The sequence below is a fragment of the Ylistrum balloti genome, unplaced genomic scaffold (assembly GCF_031769215.1).
Source record: "Ylistrum balloti isolate Yb309-2 unplaced genomic scaffold, AGI_CSIRO_Ybal_v1 Utg369730, whole genome shotgun sequence".
NCBI classification, from domain to species: domain Eukaryota; kingdom Metazoa; phylum Mollusca; class Bivalvia; order Pectinida; family Pectinidae; genus Ylistrum; species Ylistrum balloti.
The window spans coordinates 2,599,049-2,623,960 of NW_026781945.1; the positions used below are offsets into that span (position 1 = coordinate 2,599,049).

The 24,912-nt window shown below is 33.9% G+C and overlaps 2 protein-coding genes across 5 annotated transcripts in view; one reads left to right on the plus strand and one right to left on the minus strand.

The window, feature by feature from the left end:
• Positions 1-1,194: 1,194 nt before the first annotated feature.
• Positions 1,195-5,284, plus strand: LOC132565711 (RING finger protein 141-like). 4 transcript variants are annotated; one of them, XM_060230411.1, is made up of 7 exons: positions 1,229-1,249; positions 1,642-1,909; positions 2,262-2,448; positions 3,408-3,516; positions 3,677-3,855; positions 4,398-4,511; positions 4,888-5,284. In XM_060230411.1, exons 3-7 carry the CDS (start codon positions 2,303-2,305, stop codon positions 5,051-5,053), a joined length of 714 nt encoding a protein of 237 aa, XP_060086394.1. In that variant the 5' UTR covers positions 1,229-1,249; positions 1,642-1,909; positions 2,262-2,302; the 3' UTR covers positions 5,054-5,284. The 4 variants fall into 4 exon arrangements, with proteins under 4 accessions (XP_060086395.1, XP_060086394.1, XP_060086397.1 ...); XM_060230412.1 differs by lacking the exon at positions 1,642-1,909 and having other exon boundaries at positions 1,195-1,249; XM_060230414.1 differs by lacking the exons at positions 1,229-1,249; positions 1,642-1,909 and adding an exon at positions 1,482-1,500.
• A 9,222-nt stretch (positions 5,285-14,506) lies between these two features.
• Positions 14,507-24,912, minus strand: part of LOC132565720 (uncharacterized) — a 47,045-nt gene continuing 36,639 nt past the window's right edge. Inside the window, exons 15-18 of the mRNA XM_060230423.1 lie at positions 24,046-24,315; positions 23,699-23,805; positions 22,035-22,070; positions 14,507-14,650 (exon numbers count right to left, since the gene is read on the minus strand). Coding sequence (XP_060086406.1) covers positions 14,507-14,650; positions 22,035-22,070; positions 23,699-23,805; positions 24,046-24,315 — 557 coding nt within the window. The remainder of the gene's footprint in view (positions 14,651-22,034; positions 22,071-23,698; positions 23,806-24,045; positions 24,316-24,912) is intronic.

Consider the following 24,912-nt stretch of genomic DNA (forward strand, 5'->3'; position numbering starts at 1 on the left):
GGCCAATAAAAGCTGGCTCAGATCTTTTGGTAGTGTTTCAGTAGTCAATCACCTTTGATGTTTACCTAGTCAAGATTCTGTTAAAAACTATTTAACATGCTTTTAAAACATATGAATTCTTTCATTTGATATGCAACATTACAATTATAACTGGAAAATAAGCAAGATTTATTGATCAAATACTCATTTACCAAATACTGTAAGTAGATAAAATAGGTTTAAACAAATTTCAAGAGGTAAAAACTAATGTTGACACTTAGTCTGAATACGGCTAATTCAAAAGGCAGCTATTTGATAATCCATTGTATATCTACCACAGGATAACTAGAAGTAAGTAAGTCCTATAGAATATACCACAAAATTACTCAGTTGTAATCCTGTAATTTTTTTGCTTTATGAACAAAACCATTAATTCAATCACATCTGTTTGATTGATGTATATGTATACTTGTTTATGTTAAATGTTGCCCAGTTCATTTAGTCACCATGATCTTGACAATAAAAATTTTGAAATTAAATATGTTTCACCAATTCCACACACTTAAAGACTGAAAATGTACACTTCTAGCATTAACACGATCACTACAGCTTATGTGAATGGTATTTCATATTACAGGAGTCAGGCGTTCTGTAAGTGTTTATAGCGATTTATTGTATATAGATATTCTTATTGACAGAATGTCAGAATCTTCTGATATATCAACATAACAAACGTGTATCTACACTCTTATAAAGTCATCAAACAGGGTAAGCATCTATCAATACGTCTAGACGTCTTAAATTGAGTAACAACCGTCTATCAACCGAACGATGACCTAACATTACCAAATACTCCCGATTACCACAACATAAACATCACACAGGTGAATCATCATTGACAATCAATCTGTACGTTGCTAATAATCAAATTTCACTTCATTTACACTCTATAATATCGTCAAAATTGAAGTTATTATCATTATTTCATAAAACTTTGTTGAAAATAATATAAAAATACTTTTTTTACAACTCGATTACATACCTGGCTCCTTATCTTCCAACTTTCATCTCTGCTACCTGCTTGGATTGTTGATTACTCTCACTTCCGGTGAGTACTACGCCCAAATTGATGACGTAAAACACGCTCTGTCTATATCAAACGAAAACTCTAAAGGAGTTCCAGGTAAAAATTAGGAACGCATTTAAATTGTACGTATAGTCTTGTGGGGAAAACCTGTTTACAAACATCTGAATCTTTCAATAAGTATATGTAAGTTGCTTGTTCTGTTTTTAACTAACAATCACCAGGACTTTAGGAATCAGAAACAGATGTTTATTTAATATTTGAGGAAGTTGGTAGTTAACTCTGTAGTTCTTTTGAAAGATATTTATTGTTTGTGAAATCGTGTAATGGATGAATGCATGAACTTTACTCTAGAGTAGTGCTGTAATGAAGATACTGAAGCAGAAACACGTAGTCACCTTGTAAATGTTTACCACAGAAGTAATTCCTTTACCTAGGTAAATAATTTTACATTGCACACAATGACAACATATCTTGGTGTACATATATCATTTCATGTGAAATCATTTTAAGATGTTTTACTATAATTGTAATGTCTTACTGCCAACATTATCATAAGAGCCTTTTACTTTTTTTAGTTTCTACCCTACCCTGCCTCACTTCAACCAGGAAACAGTGTAAATACTAACATCATCCCTTTGTGGACACTAACTAAGCACACTTTGTCTGAGGACATTACAACAAATCTCCGTCTGTTCGTGAACTCTATAACAAAGCTTCATCTGTCTGTGGACAGTACAACTTATCATCATCTGTTGGTGTACATAATAAATTAATATCATCTGTCTGTGGACACTTCAACTAAACATCATCTGTTTGAGGACTCTACAACTTAACATCAGCTCTGTGAGGACACTACAATTATCATCATCTGTTGGTGTACACTATAAATTAATATTGTCTGTCTGAGGACACTCTAACTAAACATCTTCTGTTGGTATACACTATAAATCAATATCATCTGTCTGTGAACACTAAATAAACATCTTCTGTTAAATTGTTACTCATTATTTATCAATAAAGATGTCATTATACTATCATATTAATGTTGAAATCACTCCGTACATGACAATGTTGCTTTCAGTAACTACCGGTAATTGACATCTGTCTTCATAAGCTTTATCAGGCATATATGATTATCAACATTTGGTTCATATATATAAATAAAGTTATAAAAAACTGTTCCTTTTTCTTACAGAGATGGCATATTAAAAGTAATGGTGTCATAGCTGGAACAACATGGGCCAGGGAAAAAGTTTTCCTGACCCAGAGAAGACTGTTGGACTTGTCCATGGAAAACTTAAGTTACATTTAGGGGTCATCACAAAGATAGCAAAACTGTCCTATGATGACTTATTACAATCTATAAAGGATATAAATGAATTGTAAGTAAAGTTAACTATGCGAAGGTGACTGTATCAGTGACACATTTCTCCTGTAAAACTGTTTGTATATAAAGAATCGATTGATATATGTATATATATGCAGTTGTTAGACGATGAAATCTGTTCATTTGTACAAGCAATTTTTAACAACCTAGCTTCAGTGTATGATAGAATAATCATTAGGATGTGTTTTAAATTTTTTTGAAAGTCTAGTTGAATTTAGCTGAAACTTGTCTTAAATCATTGAGATGTATGGGACCAAGTATTATGCTGAGGTCACCTGAGGCATACTGGTAGTCTGGTGGTGATCTATTGCAATCCCTTTTGCCTGGCATCATCCGTCATTTGTTGTGTGCCTCTGAATTTTTTACATTTTCTACTTCTTCTTGAAAATGCCAGAACCAATTGTAATGAAACTGCAGTAACCATTCATGACTAAAGTTAAATTAAAATTTTAAATTGCATGGTCCTCACACCCCAGGGGCCTGAGGAACTGGGCCAAAAAGGGGTCCAATTGTTGAAATTTAAAAAAATCTTCTCAATATCCACATTTAGTAGTATCAAATACCCTTCACTGATTGAAGGGTATTATGGTTCCTTACCAAACTTGTAAAGGGCATGACCCCAGGATCTCATATTCCTGCTAGGGGAGGAGGTAAAGTTTACTATTGTTTGTACATTGTTTAGGAAAATGACATTTTGAGCATAATTTGTTTATATTCGATTGGAAATAGGTCAAACTTGGTTAGAATTGTTAGTATAAGATGGCGGTTTGATAATATGCATTGCTTTACATTGATTAACTATTGAACAAACCTCATGGTCTCAGATTTTCCCCAGGGGAGGGGGTAAAGTTTACCATAGACTAGTAATACTCATCTGTTTCATTACTGAATTTTGTACATAAATTATTTTTGCAATTAATGAACAGAACTATGAAGTCATCAAATATGTTTCAGAACTACAGCCTTTACTGACCACAAAGGGAAACAACTCAAGTTTTCAGTGGAGTCTGGTACAGACACAACTTTTTTCTGGAAGCATACAATACGAATCTGTTGTCAGAAGGTAATCTTGTAGTTGAGAATGCTACATTCAATATACATTTGTTGAAGTGACCTCAACATACAATAGACGTCTGTTATTAGAAGGTAAATTTTGTAAGTGATCTTTACATACAATACACATCTGTTATTGGAAGGTAAATCTTGTAGCCTTGTATTTTTAGATAAACACGAGACGTAACCTGATTGAGTCCTCTCGGATCCTTAAGCTTCGCCAGTATATTGAAGTGTATTGTGAGATCACAGACCAAGTGTCAAGCCTCTCTCTGGCCTCTGACAACACTTCTATGCCATCACCACTGGCAGCTGCTGGAGATCTCTCAGCCTCTATCTTATTTGATGAGTAAGATTATAAGAATTACTGGGACATGATTACACTTTAAAAACTATTTCTGTATTTTCTACATTAAAATTTATAACAGTTAACTACTGTAAACTAATTTCTTTTCAATAACTATAATCATATTTGTACATATATTTCTACAGTAACAATAATCATGTGTACACATATTTCTACAGTAACAATAATCATGTGTACACATATTTCTACAGTAACAATAATCATGTGTACACATATTTCTACAGTAACAATAATCATGTGTACACATATTTCTACAGTAACAATAATCATGTGTACACATATTTCTACAGTAACAATAATCATGTGTACACATATTTGTGCAGTAACAAGTAGCACAAATGAAGGATTGTAGCGAGGATAAGTTGGAGATCATTCTAGACTGTAGTTTTTGAGAGTCGTATAGATAAACTCTCATCAGGGCAAAACTAACAAGTGATTGTATGGAGAATAATTATAAGTCTGAGATCATTTTAGGTTGTTGCAGATAGTTTTTTGTGAGCTGAATCGATCAATATCTGTTTCAGGGCAGCACGCAGGAGTGATATAGAGGAAATGGAGTGTTGTATTTGTATGGAGAATAAGTCTGAGATCATCCTAGCCTGTAGCCATAAGTTTTGTGAGAGCTGTATAGACCAATGGTAAATTGATAAATAGATATTTCTATAGTAATTTTTATAGTTGTCATTGATCTTAAAGATTAAGGTTTTGTCTCTTGTGTCTAGATTGTCAAACAACTCTTTGTTTTCTGTAGATTGTATTGAAAAGTCTTATTTTCTCGTGTGTGAATTGTCATTCTTAATCCATTCTGTTCTTCCTGTAGTTGTGCATCAAGATTTCATATTTTGTCTGTACATTATCCATCAAGCAGTTGTCTTAAACATGCATGTGGATTGCCTATCAGGCCTTGTATGGAGATTTTTCATTTATTTATAGCTGGTCAAGCCATTGTGCTTGTACACAGATTTGTCTTTTATTTGTAGTTGGTAGTAAACATCTTTTTTCAATCTTTAATAGGAATGTCTCAAGTCGCACCTGTCCTATTTGCCGTGCCAAGGTACGAAGTACGGATGACACCTGGGTGCTCACAGAAAAGCCCTCTGCTGTTGAATTCCAGTCTGAAGTGAAGGACTATCTACTGGGAATAGTTGATAATAAAGGACAACCTGATGTATCACATTAGTGCTTTCACAGAGGTCATACTAATGTTAGGGTCAGTCTAGTGCTGTATGTTAGGGTCAAACTAGTGCTATATGTTGGGGTCAAACTAGTGCTATATGTTAGGGTCAAACTAGTGCTATATGTTAGGGTCAAACTAGTGCTATATGTTAGGGTCAAACTAGTGCTATATGTTAGGGTCAAACTAGTGCTATATGTTAGGGTCAAACTAGTGCTATATGTTAGGGTCAAACTAGTGCTAGGGTCAAACTAGTGCTATATGTTAGGGTCAAACTAGTGCTATATGTTATAGTGCTATATGTTTCAAACTAGTGCTATATGTTAGGGTCAAACTAGTGCTATATGTTAGGATCAAACTAGTGCTCTATGTTAGGGTCAAACTAGTGCTATATGTTGAGGTCAAACTAGTGCTATATGTTAGGGTCAAACTAGTGCTATATGTTGAGGTCAAACTAGTGCTATATGTTAGGGTCAAACTAGTGCTATATGTTAGGGTCAAACTAGTGCTATATGTTAGGGTCAAACTAGTGCTATATGTTGGGGTCAAACTAGTGCTATATGTTAGGGTCAGTCTAGTGCTATATGTTGGGGTCAAACTAGTGCTATATGTTGGGGTCAAACTAGTGCTATATGTTAGGGTCAAACTAGTGCTATATGTTGGGGTCAAACTAGTGCTATATTTTGGGGACAAAGTAGTGCTATATGGCTGGGTTAAAATAGTGCTATATGGCTGGGGTCATACTTCTGCTATATTTTGGTGCAAATACAATTTGGGTCAAATGAGTACAATGTTTGTTTACATTACTGCAAATGCTTTGGGCCAACAAATGTATAATCTACATTGTACTGGGGGAAGGTAAAATTTACATTGTACCTAAATTGAAGGTGTAATTTACTTAGTACCTATATGGTAGATAAAATTTTCTTTGTGCCAAAATTGTAGGTATAATTTACTTAATGCTTTGTAGGCATATGACATTGTAGGTATAATGTTTAATCTCTAACAACAGGATGTATCATATAGATTAACACTTGTCACAATCAGAATGAAGGAATAGGGTATTTCGTAATTAGGGAAAAGCAACAGATGTATAAAAACCAAGTGAGTGACATCTTTTAAACAGATTCTGGCATATTTTCCAGCTATGGTAATCATATCAGTAATTAAGTTGTGAAGTAATCATATGGTTCATAGATTGAACATCACAGAGAAGGAAACTACATTGTGGTTTTAGTTTTTGGTAGCTTATCATGTATGTGAACCATATATATTTACAGAATATCTTTTCTGAATGTTTTAATTGGTTGAAATTTTAAATTTTAAATAGCTGTACTTAATATCTAGAAGAGTCACACTCACCTCAGTGTTAACTACCTGGGTATCGGTTTGAGGTAGAAAATTGTGATAATATCAATGTTGTGATATATAGTTATGTTCTAATTCAAATCAATTCTGTGTCTTATTTTGTTGTAGATGTTGTTAATGCCTTGTAACATTTAATCTCCATCTTTACATCAAGATTAAGTTTAACAAAAAAAATAACCTTTTAATATATATATATATATATTGCTGATATTAGCAGTAATATTTTAAGGTAATACTGAGGTCATCTGTTAATCTTATATGAATTCACTGCAGACTGAACTGGAATGGCAGTGATTTTTTTTCAAGTGAATATGTAAAAACTTTATTTCCCGTAGACTTGGTAAAGATTACTGTAGACCTGATGAATTCGCTGCGTAATACACAAGTGATAAATCATCTGTACAGTACATTACACAAGTGATATATCATCTGTACAGTACATTACACAAGTGATATATCATTTGTACAGTACATTACACAAGTGATATATCATTTGTACAGTACATTACACAAGTGATATATCATTTGTACAGTACATTACACAAGTGATATATCATTTGTACCGTACATTACACAAGTGATAAATCAATTATACAGTACATTACACAAGTGATATATCATTTGTACAGTACATTACACAAGTGATAAATCAATTATACAGTACATTACACAAGTGATATATCATTTGTACAGTACATTACACAAGTGATATATCATTTGTACAGTACATTACACAAGTGATATATCATTTGTACCGTACATTACACAAGTGATAAATCAATTATACAGTACATTACACAAGTGATATATCATTTGTACAGTACATTACACAAGTGATAAATCAATTATACAGTACATTACACAAGTGATAAATCATTTGTACAGTACATTACATAAGTGATAAATCATCTGTACAGTACATTATATGGTTAGTGAGTTTACAGTCTAAGATGTGATATACTCATTGTGCTATTTTTAAGTGTCATATGATCCACATCAACATAACACTAGAATAATATGTTTGTTTATCAAAATGGTACAGGTATAGATAATACGTTTTCTGTGCATTTCAAGATTTGGAAAGTAAAATTACATACCAGTTCATTATATATGATGCTCTTTATATAGATAGGACTTTTATGGAATGGTCATTATATAGATATGACATTTATAGAAAGGTCATTATATAGATATGACATTTATAGAAAGGTCATTATATATTTGACATTTATAGAAAGGTCATTATATAGATATGACATTTATAGAAAGGTCATTATATAGATATGACATTTATAGAAAGGTCATTATATATTTGACATTTATAGAAAGGTCATTATATAGATATGACATTTATAGAAAGGTCATTATATATTTGACATTTATAGAAAGGTCATTATATATTTGACATTTATAGAAAGGTCATTATATAGATATGACATTTATAGAAAGGTCATTATATATTTGACATTTATAGAAAGGTCATTATATATTTGACATTTATAGAAAGGTCATTATATAGATATGACATTTATAGAAAGGTCATTATATATTTGACATTTATAGAAAGGTCATTATATATTTGACATTTATAGAAAGGTCATTATATATTTGACATTTATAGAATGGTCATTTATAGAAAGGTCATTATATATGACATTTATAGAAAGGTCATTATATATTTGACATTTATAGAATGGTCATTATATATATGACATTTATAGAATGGTCATTATATATATGACATTTATAGAAAGGTCATTATACAGATATGACATTTATAGAATGGTCATTATATATTTGACATTTATAGAAAGGTCATTATACAGATATGACATTTATAGAATGGTCATTATATAGATATGACATTTATAGAAAGGTCATTATATATTTGACATTTATAGAAAGGTCATATATATATTTGACATTTATAGAAAGGTCATATATATATTTGACATTTATAGAATGGTCATTATATATATGACATTTATAGAAAGGTCATTATACAGATATGACATTTATAGAATGGTCATTATATATTTATGACATTTATAGAAAGGTCATTATATATTTGACATTTATAGAAAGGTCATTATATATTTGACATTTATAGAAAGGTCATTATACAGATATGACATTTATAGAAAGGTCATTATATATTTGACATTTATAGAATGGTCATTATATATATGACATTTATAGAATGGTCATTATATATATGACATTATAGAAAGGTCATTATACAGATGACATTTATAGAATGGTCATTATATATTTGACATTTATAGAAAGGTCATTATACAGATATGACATTTATAGAATGGTCATTATATAGATATGACATTTATAGAAAGGTCATTATATATTTGACATTTATAGAAAGGTCATTATATATTTGACATTTATAGAAAGGTCATTATATATTTGACATTTATAGAATGGTCATTATATATATGACATTTATAGAATTGTCATTATACAGATATGACATTTATAGAAAGGTTATTATATATATGACATTTATAGAAAGGTCATTATATATTTGACATTTATAGAAAGGTCATTATATATATGACATTTATAGAATTGTCATTATACAGATATGACATTTATAGAAAGGTCATTATATATATGACATTTATAGAATGGTCATTATATAGATATGACTTTTATAAATTGGTCATATATATATATATATATATATATATATATATGACTTTTATAGAATTGTCATTATACAGATATGACATTTATAGAATGGTCATTATATAGATATGAATTTTATGGAATAGTCATTAGATAGATATGACATTTATGGAATAGTTGTTATATAGATATGACTTTTATGAAATGGCCATTATATAGATATGAGTATAACAGAATAGTCGTTATAAAGTATTGACTTATATGGAATTGTCATTAGTTATGATAGACGTGAAAAGGTCAGTATGACTTTATGATATTATAGAATGATCAGTCGTAAGTTGTGATGTTAAAGGAATGATCATAAGAAAGTTATTTATATAATGAAACAAAAAAATTGTGAGAAGTCTTGTCAATTTGTATCATCACATAGATGTCCTGTCATTTTTTATCATCATATTGAGTCCATTGCAAGAATGTATTGGTGTTGTGATATTGTTTACAAGAAATAATGTAGTAATCCTAACAATAGATATTTACTAGTTATATTTATACGGAGTAACTGCTGTAGTCTACCCTTAATGTGTACACTATAGTGACACCTTGTTGATCAGGACAGTTGTCGAGGAAAACCTGAAAAACTTCACATTGCTGATACTTAATGTTAACTAATATGTAATTATGTATTTTTATGTGTAAACAGAAATTCATTCATCAATATAGGTTTTTATATACAATTGTTAATGTTATCTTCTTTGTAAAATGTTTCCTAAATTTTTTAGGTGTAACCTAACTAATAATTATATTGTCCCATGAGCTATGTAATGTTACATTCCACTGAGAATGCAGATAAGCAGAGGTGATAAATGTACAGTTAAGACAGTACACATGTAAATGACTTTTGGAGAATTGATTTCTAATGTCAATAGCTCTCTTCATACTGAAGATCTGACTTGATTTACGTTATAGGACAGTTTCCTGTTTGTATGTGAAGTTTGTGAAGAAAAGATGTTACTTACTCTCAATTTTCAGACAACTTCTGGTCAAAGTCTGAAATATCTGTCTTACAAAACTCTGTTAGGGTTTTTTTAAACTAGATATCATTTAGGACTTGCTTTATCAGTATCACATAAGAACAAGAGGAGTTAACTCTATAATGCGTAACTTAAATAATATATGACGAAAGAATAAGCCTAGTATGAAGTATAAATGAAAATGGGTGTGTATGGTTATTCTACTGAATCAGAGGAACAGTGATGTGTGTTGTGTAGTAGTAGGATGTGACCTTGTTGGAAGTTTTCTTAGGCATAACATTTGTATCTAAACTTGTGCTATTGACATTGGTGTTAGAGATATATTTTATTTATTACATTTCTCATTTTTATGCAAGTTTTTGTGACGTAGATGGTCCCACTTTTTATATCATCTGGAAATGACAAAAACAAAAAAATGGAGAGAATTCTGCCTACTCTTGACATACATGTACCTTAATACCACTTAAATTAATTGTAGACTTTTCTTGATATTAACATAGTTATTGTGGATTTCTGTTACTGACCCATGTTTATTTGTTTTGTATTAATTAAATCATAATTCAAATTCCTTTTTGTGACATGCAGAATAAAATTTAACATTACAGATTTATGTTTGTTAGATGTTGAATTAAGGACCTTGATGATGTCACATACTGACCACTGTAATAAAAGTACCTTTCAATCAATGTTTCCATCTCATTTTAACATTCCAATCATAACTCTGTATCCTACATATGTTTCTGGAGATAGATCTTTCAATCAAAAATTTTGCTGACAGAATGATTAGAGCAAAGTGATTCTTTTTATTCTGATTTCCATTCACTATCGGTGTAGGAATCATTGGATCTTAATGAAGTTCCATACTGGTAACTAGTACTTAATCACAGGATCATAACAAGGTTATATAACTGGTGTCTGATTGGAGGATCTGAACAAGGTATAATAACTGGTGTCCATAAAAGGATCTTAACCAGGTGATAAACTGTAACTGGTCTCCAATCAAAGGATCTTAACCAGGTTATATAACTGCTGTCCCATCAGAGGATCTTAACCAAGTGGTATAACTGGTCTCCAATGAAAGGATCTTAACCAAGTTATATAACAGGCCCCACTTGTATAAAACATCTCAACTTGAGATTTCCTCAAGTCGAGATTTTCCTCAGCTTATATCTCCTTGAAAATATCTTGTATGAAAATTCCTCAAGGAATTTCAGGACATCCTAGCCGATGACTTCCTCCTGTTCCTTGAGAAAATCTTATACAAGCCGTTTTTGAGGAGATATCAGCTGAGGAAAATCTTGACTTGAGGAAATCTCAAGTTGAGATGTTTTATACAAGTGGGGCCAGGTGTCCCATCAGGGGATCTTAACCAGGTGGTATAACTGGTCTCCAGTCAATAGATCTTAACCAGGTTATATAACTGCTGTCCCATCAGAGGATCTTAACCAGGTGGTATAACTGGTCTCCAGTCAATAGATCTTAACCAGGTTATATAACTGCTGTCCCATCAGAGGATCTTAACCAGGTGGTATAACTGGTCTCCAGTCAATAGATCTTAACCAGATTATATAACTGCTGTCCATCAGAGGATCTTAACCAGGTGGTATAACTGGTCTCCAGTCAATAGATCTTAACCAGATTATATAACTGCTGTCCATCAGAGGATCTTAACCAGGTGGTATAACTGGTCTCCAGTCAAAGGATCTTACCCAGGTTATAAAACTGGTGTCCAGATCTGACAAGTTTAACATTTACTGTATTTGTCCAATTCAGATTGTCCTAACCAGGTTATATGCCAAACAAACATAAATATCAGCATTTTAATCTAAAGTCATTGTGCTTCATCCGTCGTCATGTGCTGTATGCTGTCTGCCATGCTTAAACTTTTGACATTTTAAACTTCTTCTCAAGTTCCACCAGTGGGATTGAGCTATTTGTCGGGTATGTGTGAAATCCAAGATGGCCGCCATCTTGAAAAACATATTTTAAACTTCTTCTCCAGTTTCCACCGGTGCCATCGAGCTAAAAATTGGTGGTAATGTTAAGGAAAGCTAGCTAACAAAGTGTTGTTAATTTTCAACCTTGCCAAAACTTTGACATGGCAACTAGGGAGGCCATTTTGTAATATGTTTTCCTGTGCAACACCTATTTCAAACTTCTCAAAATTCACCAGTTGGGTTGAGCTCCAACTTTACTAAAAAAATAGCTAACATTTCTTACAGTTACCTGCTCCTCACCAAAACAAACATCTGCATCATTGACAACAGCTTCTTGGTAAGATTTCATTCAAAGTAGAAAAATATCCCTTCTCCCTGATGGATGTTTTTGTGGTCAGATGACCGTTAAGGCCCACGAGCCTCTTGTTAAAGAAAGAAGCTAAACACAGTGACAAACATAAAGAACACAACTTTAGATTAACTTCATATTTATTTAAAATTTGATAGAAGATAATGCTAAAAATAAACCTCTCCATAGCATTCAATGCAAAACTCTGGCTATCTGGACTGAAAATACTGACATTTCTACAAAGCACAGATTATGTGGTTATCTCCCTTGATACATGTATACTGGTAAAAACTACCGCTTCATAAAATAACAAAATAAGTCATTGGTTGTTAAGTAAAACCTACCTTACCTATATAGAGTAGGACAGTAGCAACCATAATTACCATCAAAATTATCACCACAGAAAACATTATCTGAAAATATTTTACATGATATTTTGACAAATCCCGAAAAAACCAAATAGAAAAAAAATCTGTTATACATATTTTCCATATTTAATTACAAAATATGATTTATCATTGTTATTGTAAAGAAAGAAAAAATTAATGAACATGACTGAATTATAAAAGGTGAGAGACCATAATAAAAAGGTGAACCTTAAGATAAGTTCTTCTATTATATATGAATATATAGCTTGTGTTCTGAAGTTCCTCCAGCATTAAAATCTTTATACTAATCTACAAGGTATATTATTATCTAATCGTATCTCTGTGTTGTGGTGAATTCATAGCACATGATTATAAGCTGTTCATATAATTCAGCTTCCTCTAACTTAAGCATTATATTATACAATGTAAATATCACAGGTTTCTTTGGAGGGAATGAAAAATGAGTAAAAACACTAAAATGACAGGCACAAATAGCAGATGGTGACCTGACGAGAATGATCACCGATCCCTACAACATAACAAGGCTACATAACAGGTTGATTACAGTCAATCATCTTGATAGCTCTTTACATAGTAATGGGATTGAAAATATACCTAACTAAATGCATAAATACTTGGGAAAACCAGAAGGGTTATCTCCCCTCATAAGGAAACTACTTGAAAGCGCAAGAATAACATGAACTGATGTATTATACAAATACATGGACGGTTTATAAAATAAAGATAGAACTATGTAAAAAAAAATCTACAATGGAAACATCTAAAGAAATACTTATAACAAAGTACTGTTGTATATTTGTAGAATTATGCATATCAATATCTGGTTGAAAGTTCCCTGAATATCTTACATATAAGTCACTTCAGTGAAGGTCAGGGGTACCAAAATAAGCATGGAAATTACCTTTCTCTTCCTGTATGGTTCAGGCTCTTTTGTTTGTAAATTTTTAGTGGTGATTTATGAAATAATGAACAACAGATATTAACACAATATACATACATCATTTGTAAATAAAGCATACTATAAACAACATCCTGAAAACTCCTTTAAAGCCAATCTTTCATTGTATAGTTCTGTTACTAATACTGTACACCTGGTGATTTACATAAACATAATACAATCCCTCATTGTGTTCTATAAGACTACATACACAGCTTCTTAATGGCAGTAAGGCTTCTAACTCATTCTCACAGGTGTTGTCATGGTTACATGTGATTGACAGGTGTTGCCATGGTAATATGTGATCAGACACTGTCAAACATATTAAGGCTGCTAATAAATTTGTCCAATGTTATAAAAGTTTCATTAAATAATATAAAGATATAGTCACTTTTATTAGCACAAGAGTTATCAAATAAATAGTTCAGATGTAAAAATAAACCATTTGGATTTTGATTTCATCTTACAGATATATATAATTAACAACATGATACTGCAATGGACCATTTTGAAAAAACCTATGTTTCACAGGGGAAGTCTTCCCTAAGGACTGATAACGATATTGTTATATTGACATGCGATGTAGTCTGTCATTTGATTTGCTAAAACAGCAGGAATGGATATCAGTAGTATAAAATCAAGATCCATATCACAAATAATGTATACAAAATAGAGCGAAAAGAAAAGGAAGACTTAACTTTTCATTATGGTCCACTTACAGATGTGATCACAACACAGCTACAGATAGACATAGTTTCTAGAACAGTTAACAGCCCAATAATGACAATGAAACATGGGCGTGGCACTACCATGAGGAGAAGAGAGGAGGTCGTGGCATGGGGGGAAGGAAATCCATATTATGTTGAGACTGGATCTGCTTTAGCCCCTTCTCAAATCGGTTGTGGGGGGTCATAAACGAATTTGGAGGAGTAGACGGCCGTTCATTTTCCTGAAATGGAAATCATGAAAGTTTTAGTAAGAAATTGAATTGTAAAATAAGATCAAAATCATGTTATCAATAATTATTTTAATAAAACATTAATAAAATAACAATCAAACTACTTATGAAGCTATAGATAGTATAACACCCAAACTACCCACTGTAACTATAGACAGTATAACACCCAAACTACCCACTGTAACTATTGACAGTATAACACCCAAACTACCCACTGTAACTATAGACAGTATAACACCCAAACTACCCACTGTAACTATAGACAGTATAACACCCAAACTACCCACTGTAACTATAGACAGTATAACACCCAAACTACCCACTGTAACTATAGACAGTATAACACCCAAACTACCCACTGTAACTATAGACAGTATAACACCCAAACTACCCACTGTAACTATAGACAGTATAACACCCAAACTACCCACTGTAACTATAGACAGTATAACACCCAAACTACCCACTGTAACTATAGACAGTATAACACCCAAACTACCCACTGTAACTATAGACAGTATAACACCCAAACTACCCACTGTAGTTGTGAACAGTATAACTCCCAAACTACCCACTGTAACTATAGACAGTATAACACCCAAACTACCCACTGTAACTATAGACAGTATAACACCCAAACTACCCACTGTAACTATAGACAGTATAACACCCAAACTACCCACTGTAACTATAGACAGTATAACACCCAAACTACCCACTGTAGACAGTATAACACCCAAAGTACCCACTGTAACTGAGACAGTATAACTCCCAAACTACCCACTGTAACTATAGACAGTATGACACCCAAACTACCCACTGTAACTATAGACAGTATAACACCCAAACTACCCACTGTAACTATAGACAGTATAACTCCCAAACTACCCACTGTAGTTGTGAACAGTATAACACCCAAACTACCCACTGTAACTATAGACAGTATAACTCCCAAACTACCCACTGTAACTATAGACAGTATAACACCCAAACTACCCACTGTAGTTGTGAACAGTATAACAAAACACTACCCACTGTAACTACTGACAATATAACAACCACACTAGCTATTGACAGTATAACAACCACACTAGCAATTGACAGTGTAACAGCCACACTAGCAATTGACAGTGTAACAGCCACACTAGCAATTGACAGTATAACAACCACACTAGCAATTGACAGTATAACAACCACACTAGCATTTGACAGTGTAACAGCCAAACTAGTTATGACAGTATAACAGCCACACTAGCAATTGCCAGTATAACAACCACACTAGCAATTGACAGTATAACAACCACACTAGCTATTGACAGTAAAACAACCACACTAGCAACTGACAGTGTAACAACCACACTAGCATTTGACAGTGTAACAGCCAAACTAGTTATTGACAGTATAACAACCACACTAGCAATTGACAATATAACAACCACACTAGCAATTGACAGTATAACAACCACACTAGCTATTGACAGTATAACAACCACACTAGCTATTGACAGTATAACAACCACACTAGCAATTGACAGTATAACAACCACACTAGCTACTGACAGTATAACAACCACACTAGCTATTGACAGTGTAACAGCCACACTAGTTATTGACAGTATAACAACTACACTAGCTACTGACAGTATAACAACCACACTAGCTATTGACAGTGTAACAGCCACACTAGCAATTGACAGTATAACAACCACACTAGCAATTGACAGTATAACAACCACACTAGCTATTGACAGTATAACAACCACACTAGCAATTGACAGTGTAACAGCCACACTAGCAATTGACAGTATAACAACCACACTAGCAATTGACAGTATAACAACCACACTAGCAATTGACAGTATAACAACCACACTAGCAATTGACAGTATAACAACCACACTAGCTATTGACAGTATAACAACCACACTAGCAATTGACAGTATATCAACCACACTAGCCACTGACAGTATAACAACCACACTAGCTATTGACAGTATAACAACCACACTAGCCATTGACAGTATAACAACCACACTAGCAATTGACAGTATAACAACCACACTAGCTATTGACAGTGTAACAGCCACACTAGTTATTGACAGTATAACAACCACACTAGCTATTGACAGTATAACAACCACACTAGCAATTGACAGTGTAACAGCCACACTAGTTATTGACAGTATAACAACCACACTAGCAACTGACAGTATAAAAACCACACTAGCAATTGACAGTATAACAACCACACTAGCAATTGACAGTATAACAACCACACTAGCAATTTGCAGTATAACAACCACACTAGCTATTGACAGTATAACAATCACACTAGCTATTGACAGTATAACAACCACACTAGCTATTGACTGTGTAACAGCCACACTAGTTATTGACAGTATAACAACCACACTAGCTACTGACAGTATAACAACCACACTAGCTATTGACAGTGTAACAGCCACACTAGCTATTGACAATATAACAGCCACACAAGCTATTGACAGTATAACAACCACATTAGCTATGGACAGTATAACAACCACACTAGCTATTGACAGAGTAACAACCACACTAGCTATTGACAGTGTAACAACCATACTATCTATTGACAGTATAACAACCACACTAGCTATTGACAGTATAACAGCCATATCAGCAATTTACAGTGTAAGAACCAAACTACCCACTGAAGCTACTGACAGTATAACAACCACACTAGCTATTGACAGTATAACAACCACACTAGCTACTGACAGTATAACAACCACACTAGCTATTGACAGTGTAACAACCACACTAGCTATTGACAGTATAACAACCACACTAGCTATTGACAGTGTAACAACCACACTAGCTATTGACAGTGTAACAACCATACTATCTATTGACAGTATAACAACCACACTAGCTATTGACAGTGTAACAACCATACTATCTATTGACAATATAACAACCACACTAGCTATTGACAGTATAACAGCCACACCAGCAATTTACAGTGTAAGAACCAAACTACCCACTGAAGCTTCTGACAGTATAACAACCAAACTAGATTTTGACAGTAGAACAGCCCCACTAGCAATTGACAGTATAACAGCCACACTGGCAATTTACAGTGTAACAGCCACACTAGCAATTGACAGTATAACAGCCACACTAGCTATTGACAGTATAACAGCCACACTAGCAATTGACAATATAACAGCCACACTACCCACTGTAGCTAAGGACATTATGACAACCACAATATCTACAACACTAGCTATTGACAGTATAACAACCACAATACTAATGGAGCGATACCCTTCATTCTAACACTTCTCAATGGAAGTAAACCCCTCCAAGCTGATGAGTTTAATGAATGTACATTATATCTCTATAAATGTCAACTCCAGATCAGTGGAAATTTCAATGCTCCAGACAAGTAATTCTACTCTGTATGTTAAAAAGCTGACATGATTTGTCGAAAGAAACTGATTTTGTTTAGTAAATGAAATAAAAAAAGACCAACCCTTGAAAAGAGAAGAGAACAGATTCTTAACATGAAATATCTTTTTGTTATTTCTTGGATTATTTGAAGAAAGAAGCAAACTGTCTTTAAGATCAAATTAGTCCACTTTAGTTAGCTGAATATAGCTTACAAAAACTGTGAAACACTCCGTCTGCAATATATCACCCACTCTGTCATTTTTATCCTATTTTTGCACTAATCCATTATATAATGAAAAATAAAAACACTTCTGCGATGAATCATTGTATAGAATAGGATGAAAGGAGGTACAATAGTTTCATGATCTCTTGAAAAGTTGACATTTAAAAATCATAATAAGATATTGTATGAACTATTTTCAACAATAAAGCCTTCGGTCTGGTATTAAACATATAAATCAATGGTATGGTATTAAACTTCATTGTTTGTGAAATGTCCTCAAAATCTAGCAGCAAATCACACTGGGTGTAAAAATCACTCTCACAAGGAGACAAACCAAACATCACAAAATCTTGTAATGAAATATGGAGCACTGCAAACTACTATTCAAGGTTAAACTCAAAATCTTATGAGACATACATATGGCAGAGCACAGCAAACTAGATCAGGGTCGAGGATAAACTCCAGAATAACAGTGATACCTGTTGTAGGGATATGATCATAAGTCATAGTACCTGAATGGTCAAACATAAGGAGAGCTCCTGTCACCCAAGTCAAGGCCAAGCAAACAAAAACTGGTACTGAACTCTAGTTATCTTAATATGTTAAAGTTCCAAACCCCTGTTTCTGTAACTTAACCACAGCACTATTATTGAAGATAAAAACAAACATTCGTCAAAATCATTTATGATGTTGTATTCACATGATAAAATTGTTTACAGAACTTAACCTCACCCAAAATGCACCCTTACAAAGTTACTCTGTCAATCTGTCTTTACAGAACTTAACCTCACCCAAAATGCACCCTTACAAAGTTACTCTGTCAATCTGTCTTTACAGAACTTAACCTCAGCAGTTATCTGTCAATCTGTCTTTACAGAAAACAAAATTTACAAAGTTACTCTGATGTTGTATTCACATGATAAAATTGTTTACAGAACTTAGCCTCAGCCAAAATGCACCCTTACAAAGTTACTCTGTCAATCTGTCTTTTTGTTTCCTACTAATTATTTACACTTTTGCAGTATTAAGATGAAAACTTGTTAACACACCTAAGGAAGTTCGTGATTTAACTAGTGAAGCGAACAAGGGAAGTGGAACGGCTGTTGAACTCTTGCTGCAAGGGAGATAAGAAAGGTGTCGGTGGTCCAAACCGGATAGTACCAGCCTAAAATAGAAACAAAATGGCAGTGCCTTGTCATTTTGTCACCCAGAGAACTCCGACCAGATCAGATGTTCCTCCCTTTGATGAATCTCACTATTGTATAATAGCGATAACTGGCTTGATACAGCAATGTTAGTTGTGCTTTATAGTCAGACATTTTTTTTCCATTTTGTCCAAAAAATGTATATCAGAAAGGAAAAATTTCAGTGATAGTTAAATTGAATATGTATATAATGTAGCTGTATACAGTAAAAAAAAAAGGTTCAGTTGAAAATGACAGTAAGTTATTAGTCAAAGGGAGGCAACTTTTGATCAAAATCACTTCTGGTTATACCAAATAATGATGGTTAGTATACAGGAAAGGATGTTGACATTTAATGTGTAAGGTGTAACTGATTAGCTGATGTTATACTGCTAGTTAATACCGTGGAATATTAAACATTCTTTAAATGGCATGCAAATTAAGACAAGTTGATATGCATGATCATACAGTTATATCTGGTTACTCCACAGTGAATCAATGGGACACAGGGTACAGTGTAACCAAGGCTACAAGGGAAACAGGGGTACAGTGTAACCAAGACTACAAGGGAAACAGGGGTACAGTGTTACCAAGGCTACAAGGGAAACAGGGGTACAGTGTAACCAAGGCTACAAGGGAAACAGGGGTACAGTGTAACCAAGGCTACAAGGGAAACAGGGGTACAGTGTAACCAAGGCTACAAGGGAAACAGGGGTACAGTGTAACCAAGGCTACAAAGGACACAGGAGTACAGTGTAACCAAGGCTACAAGGGACACAGGGTACAGTGTAACCAAGGCTACAAGGGACACAGAGTACAGTGTAACCAAGGCTACAAGGGACACAGGGTACAGTGTAACCAAGGCTACAAGGGAAACAGGGGTACAGTGTAACCAAGGCTACAAAGGACACAGGAGTACAGTGTAACCAAGGCTACAAGGGACACAGGGTACAGTGTAACCAAGGCTACAAGGGACACAGGGTACAGTGTAACCAAGGCTACAAGGGACACAGGGTACAGTGTAACCAAGGCTACAAGGGAAATAGGGGAATAGTGTAACTAAGACTACAAGGGACAAGAGTACAGTTTATCTAAGGCTACAAGGGACACAGGGTAAAGTGTAACCAAGGCTACAATTGACACAGGGTACAGTGTTACCAAGACTGCAAGGGACCCGGAAGTACAGTGTAACCAAGACTACAAGGGACCCGGAAGTACAGTGTAACCAAGACTACAAGGGACCCGGAAGTACAGTGTAACCAAGACTACAAGGGACCCAGAAGTACAGTGTAACCAAGACTAAAAGGGACACAACAGAACCATGTATCAAATTCTACAGGGGACACAGGGGACACAGGGGACACAGAGTACAGTGTAACCTAGACTACCTGGGACACAGGGGAACAGCGTTACCAAGACTAAAAGGAACATAAGAGTACAGTTTAACCATGATAACAAAAAACACAAGGGAGCTATATAACCATGCCATCAATTTAAGTTCCTTGTGATCAACAGACAAGAATAAAGAATGTACCTGATAAAAGACTATTTTTTAATGTCCAATAATGTAAATGAGTTGATGACGTATATGTTACATATGTTACTATCTATCAGGACTTTCTAACACCAAGTAACCATAGCAACAAAAATGCTTCATCTATTTGCTACCATAACAATGAAATAAAAACCTAATTTCAAAATCTGAAACTAATCAAATTAGTCACAATGTAATAACATCCATAGGTTTGGCTGGCAATACACACATTTATGTAAAACACAAAGTCATGCATTCACATGGTTGTTAGGATTATCACACAACCAAGTTGTCACGGTTACGGGGTTACAAGGCTAGATATAGGTAAGTTAAACGTTTACAGTGAGAATCAGTGCTCAGGTGCAGAAGCCAACAGGAAATTCAGGAAACTGGACTGTGACCTCTGAAAGTGCGGCAAAACATAAGATCTTACAATAAGACTGCTAACGAGGGTAATATTGTGTATTACTAAATTGGTCAATATACTATTTGGTTACTACAATATTCCTGTGAACATTGCTACACATGTGCTCATTTAAAGGTGCAGATGTTTTTTGTTAATAATTCAGGGCCTTCCACATGTGATGATAGTAAAACCTGACAGATCAATATACCTATAGCTATAAAATGTTTTGTATGGATCCCTCTTCTGATTTTTATTTGTTTTCCCCAACATTTTTTTTTATTGGAGGAAATTTTCTACAAAATCTCTAACGTCCCAGATGTCACAGAAAGAAACAAATTATCTGTCTCGACAAAAAGCTTTTAAAAATTAAAATCATTTTGTTCTAGAAACAAAAACTCTTCCTGTTCCAGTTTTAATGTATTCAGTTTGACACTATATAACAGTGTTTAATTTATCACTGGCTCCATTGTAACCAAGTCGTCAAGGTGATAAACACAGTGATGGCATGCTGTCTACAACACTCAGTGACGTGCTACTTAGTACCATATAGGACTGTACCGTGACAATGCTTGTCCGGCTTATCAAGCAAAACTCACAGTCTTTCTATTTCTTGATGAGCTGTTCCAAAATGACTGGGGATAAATTTAGCACAATTAGAATAGCAAAACTAAACTTAAATTATAGCATTCGAAACAGAAAATCAATGTCTAAAGGAAAATAATATATCTTATTGGGTGAAGCAAATCCTTTCTGATAACTAAACTGTTTATACCAATCCATTTTGTTCCTTATTTTAGGTAGTACATATCCAATAGACCACCTTCTGCAGTAACCATGGATACCATTCTGTTTCCAAGGAAACCATATCTCAGCAATGTATCCTTGCAGAATATAGCATAAGATTAAGTGTATAGCTTTTCCTCTAATACGGTTTTGAGAATTGAGTTCATTATTACAAGGCAAAGCTTGTTAATAAGGACAAGATTATAAGAATTTTGACAATAAAGCAGATTAGCCCACACATCACCTCACCAGATGGGGTTTATATACCACAAACTTTCTAACGTCTGAGATTCGTTAACAAAACATCAAACATTAAAACTAGTTTTGTCAAATTCTGCAAGGATAACACACTGATTAACACAATCAATGCACAAATTAACCTTCAAGCTAGACACAAGTCAACAGTGACACAGAAAACTTTCATCTACACTGGTAACCTGTATTATATACAGCAAAGATACTGAAGGGTTCTGAGTACATTAACTTTTGATTCACTACTGGTTTTATGGGTTTATGAGTCAGTTGACAAGACTGTTGTAGTAACATAATAAACACTATATACCTGGAAATGTCCACTTCAGCCAATCTTTCACCACATATCATGACAATTTATGCACATTACAAAAAGATTTCACCACATCATGGATATGAATTTTACGAGTATTTTGTGAGGTGAAAATTTCCAGTATACAGTAGTAATGTTACAGTTGACTGAAGAAGCTAGAGGTTTAAGTAACCCAGACGGTTTGCGCAGAAGTCTAAGAAGTTAAGTAGCCCTGACAGAAAGACTTCTGAATTTGACTTTACAAGGGAAGAGGAAGTGACATCATACATGTACAAATCTAGACATGCTCTAATTAACATGCAACATGCATCAGTAGTTTTTTTTATCCTATAGTAACATGGAAAGTTATCAAATACATTACAAGTACATCTGCTTGACTAGAAAATCTGACTTAGAAACTTAAATCAAATATAGAAGTATTTTACATAAAAGTATTCAAAAGGACTGTGTGATATTGACAAGGTGATAAAATACTTGAAATACATCTGTGCTAAGTGAACATGGATTCACCATATACTGTTAAGGTTGTTTGTTATCTTTGAAGGCTTATCTTTTTTTTTTGGCAGAGGGGGGGGGGGAACTTTTTCTCATGGATAAATAAAGATCATAAAAAAGAGATATATAGAAAATAGATTTATAGAGAACATTCGCTCATTACACAACTTTCTTAAATAATGTGAATATTTGCTTTGAGCTTTTGGAAAAAAAACAACCTTAAAAGTATTTAAATATAAACTGAAGCAAAAACTGAAATATCTCAATCTAAGATATCAACAAAAAAAAACTATAGAAGAATCTATTGGAGAACAATGTTAATTAATAATTTAAGATAAAAATTTACCACAATTTTCAAACTACATGCTGTAAATTGAAAACCAATCGGGAGAATTTCCTTTCACTTCTAACACCTACCGATTGTTTGGACATATTTGTATTTCCACGGGTCATCTGGTTTGGTGAAAATTTGCGCAGTGGTGCACTTCCCATCTTTTGAGCTGCTGCTCCAGCATAAGGTTGACCTACACAATAAACACCAATTGTATCATATATGTATTATTTGTTACACATCCATCTTAACATCTGGATCTAATTCTCTCTCATCAAAAAAAATCTACATTGGTTTTTCCTCACAACACAAACATTCTTCTCCATCAATTTTTACTCTCAAAAGTTACCAATGGCTAGATAACACTTCCCTAAAATAAACCATAATTAAAACAGAAAATGGAAGCTTTATAAAGCAGAACTTGTGCACTCACCTGGGACTGGATCAGGACGAGTGGTCTGAGATCGAGATTGACGGTTGACGGTACTGTTATCATTGCCATATGTTAAAGGCCTGGCTTGTCCAGAGTGGGGGTGGGACTCTCGCCCAGGACTGATGCCATGTGGGTGTTTTTGCGGGGCTAGTGTTGGTGGAGCTTGCTTCTCCCTGCGTAAATATACAGGATCTGGTCGTGGTTCATTTATGTTGACAGTCATGTCTGTTAAACTTTCCTGGTCAGTATTCATGACAGGTTCCATGTTTTCTATAAATAGAACAAAGAAGTATCATCATATGTATTCCAAGTGTAGTGAACAAGAAAACGTTTTCATTCTTCCTCATGTATTGATAGACAAGGATTACATGGTTACCAAACATTCAAATCATTAAATATTTCAGATGCTAACTCACATTTATACAGCAGTATAGAATGGAATTCATTAATTTGTTATGTCCTCAAAATAGCAAAGGTCATATCAAGAAAATGTCAATAGATGATGGGGTCATTCAAGGGCAACTGTAAAGTGCCATCAAACATCAAGATAGAGTAAAACAATACCTCATCAAGACATGTTACAATGACACCTCACCAGGTCATGTTACACTGACACCTCACCAGGTCATGTTACACTGACAGCTCACCCTGTAATGTTACACTAACAACTCACCAGGTCATGTTACACTGACACCTCACCAGGTCATGTTACACTGACAACTCACCAAGTCATGTTACACTGACAACTCACCAAGTCATGTTACACTGGAAACTCACCAAGTCATGTTACACTGACAACTCACAAAGTCATGTTACACAGGAAATCACCAAGTCATATTACACTGACAACCTACCAAGTCATGTTAC

Coding starts and splice junctions, on each gene's coding strand:
- LOC132565711 (XM_060230412.1), top strand. CDS start 2,303: ATGGGCCAGGGAAAAAGTTTTCCTGACCCAGAGAAGACTGTTGGACTT. Junction 3,517..3,676: donor TACGAATCTGTTGTCAGAAG/GTAATCTTGTAG, acceptor TTGTATTTTTAG/ATAAACACGAGACGTAACCT. Junction 4,512..4,887: donor GAGAGCTGTATAGACCAATG/GTAAATTGATAA, acceptor AATCTTTAATAG/GAATGTCTCAAGTCGCACCT.